Source organism: Cyprinodon variegatus, unplaced genomic scaffold (genome assembly GCF_000732505.1).
Source record: "Cyprinodon variegatus isolate N-32 unplaced genomic scaffold, C_variegatus-1.0 Scaffold1334, whole genome shotgun sequence".
Taxonomy (NCBI): Eukaryota; Metazoa; Chordata; class Actinopteri; order Cyprinodontiformes; family Cyprinodontidae; genus Cyprinodon; species Cyprinodon variegatus.
This window is the reverse complement of record NW_015151787.1, coordinates 80565-82879: the sequence shown is the minus strand read 5'-3', so window position 1 is coordinate 82879 and position 2315 is coordinate 80565. Positions and strand designations below refer to the sequence as shown.

The window sequence follows — 2315 nt, the reverse complement described above, 5'->3', positions numbered from 1 at the left end:
ACACCAATAAAGCTAGAAAACAAAGAAAAACATGGATAAACGTGAAACTGAAAACTTAGAGAAAACCAACAGGACCAAGATCATTACAGAAAGAGTCTAAATGTTTTGAGAATTACCTCATATTATGGTCAAACACTCCCTTATAATATAAACAGCTCCCATTCTCTTAGATATGTTATGGTATCAGCACTCATAAATCTATATGTATACCTACATAAAAGGGAATTAATAGGAGATAGATTTTTCCCACCACAGCAAGCATGTTTTTTGTTACTTTAGCATCTTGCAGTATTTTTTTTTTTTAAATTGCCTCTAAACCATTATTAAAAATGGCATAAAAACATGTTATATACAAACTCATATTCATAGTTAAACAATTTGAGATGAACATTTTTCTTGTGACGAAACAAAACAGACCACTCTGTTCATATTGCTCAAGTCTTTTATTTTCTACAGAATAAAGGTTTGCCAAAACTAGCTTTCAACAACAAATTCAGTAAACAGTTATACAGTAAAATGCAAAAGCCCGAAGAAATAATTGTGGTTTTGTAAATATTGCAAGCCATTGGTTTTCATAAAATTTCCTAACAGCGATAGGGCACCAGAAATAGTTTTAAAGACTACAGTGAAGACAAATGCTTTCAGCATTCAGTTCAGAATTGATTAGCCTTTCTTGGCACAGACAGACGGTTTAGAAACGTTGCACTGATAGTCGTCCCAGCACTTTTGATCTGCAAAAACAAAATGAAAAGAAGAGAATAAGTAAAATTAGTCCAAAATCACATAGTAGGTGACACAACCGCATAACTGGCTAATAACACAATACATTGTGAAAGTGTAACCACATCCTACTCTTAATAAGCCATTTTATATAAATTAAACATAGCCTTACTTCCATGGTTAATGCGCAGGCAGTGCTGCCTTCCATGGAAGTTATTAGGCTCTCCAGGACACCAGTTGGTAAAGTGGAAAGGAGTGCCATCGCTCCAGAACCACTGATTTTCCTGGAAACACAAATTGAATTTAATAGGAGCCAAAGTGTTTCATAGCAAACAAAAATGTGTTAAATCAAGTACCTCCTGTGCATCACTGCCTCCAATCCAGGTCTCTTTATACTCGTGACTGGCAGTCATGATCAGCCTCTGAATCTCATGGTACTCCTCTATGTCGTGAACCGATGCCAGGTTTCCCCTCATGGACTGACAGTTTTTCTACACATGGTGTTCAAATAAAGAAGTGATATATGTCTGTTATATCACACCTCAAAATTAAGAAGATAGAAATTTAATTGAATAATGCTGAGGGATTCTTTTACCTCAGCTCTAGCCCAACTCATGGGTTTTGGGATGTAGCGGAAGCAGCGATTGTTGAACGGGGTCCAACCACGAGAACACCGGGCTGACCTTTTCACCAGATCGCTCTTTGCTGAGAAAGAGCAGTTAATATGAAAACTTTAGTAAGAGTCTCTGGGTGTGAAGGTTGAAAACACTTTATGTCTTATCATTATAACTTTTAGTTTAAATGAACAACCTAAATCCTTTTTTAAGGGATTTCTGAAATCTGTCATCATAGCGATCTTCAAAATCACATTTAATTGGGCTTGGCTCTTAAGTATGTTAACTTGAAAAACGCCAGTGAAGGCACCAAATATCCAAATCAGAATATAAAAAGAACTGAAATTAATAAATTGTGTGGGATTTTTTTTTTACTTAATGTACCTTCTTTATATTAACACATGTACATTTATATATATAAGTATTTTGTTTTTATTCTTCATTTTTTCTTCACATCATTTGTAAATCCAACCGTATTTCGTGTTGAATAAAAGCCAAGGATTGGAAATAATGTGGCTTAAGATTGTATGATAGATAATATTGTGTATCCACTGACCTGTTTTATCTTCAGACTTCACATATGGAGGATCTGGACAGAGGAAGACAATAGATTATTTTAACTGTTTTAAATAGTAAGACTTAATAGATATAATATTAAAGACCACATAATACAATAAAATAAGCAACTTTTTAGGAGGTTAATCCAATCAAAATTTTTATGCAACTCACCAAGGGCATCAGTCAAGAACACCACAGCACACATGAATGCTAAAAATTGCAAGACCCTCATTTTGCAGTGGCAGATGCTGATAGCTTAAAACAATTAGACGTTATTGAGAAGAGCTGTGCACACTGTCTGACAAGGAGGGGAAAGTTGGAATATATGTATGAAGTAGGTTCTGTTCTTCCTCTTTTTCTCTCATCTGAAACGTCACACTTAATACCAGAAATTACAAGCAACAGTGTGATCAGCAAAAAAAT

At 34.8% G+C, this 2315-nt stretch overlaps 1 protein-coding gene across 1 annotated transcript; it reads right to left on the bottom strand.

Moving 5' to 3' along the window:
• Nucleotides 1-437: 437 nt before the first annotated feature.
• Nucleotides 438-1942, bottom strand: LOC107102870 (ladderlectin-like; the record flags this gene model as incomplete). The annotated part of the gene is made up of 5 exons (XM_015402316.1): nucleotides 438-731; nucleotides 893-1004; nucleotides 1077-1211; nucleotides 1316-1425; nucleotides 1891-1942. Coding segments are annotated over 5 exons (477 nt in total), but the record flags the coding sequence as incomplete, so codon positions are not given.
• Between the last annotated feature and the right edge of the window lie 373 nt (nucleotides 1943-2315).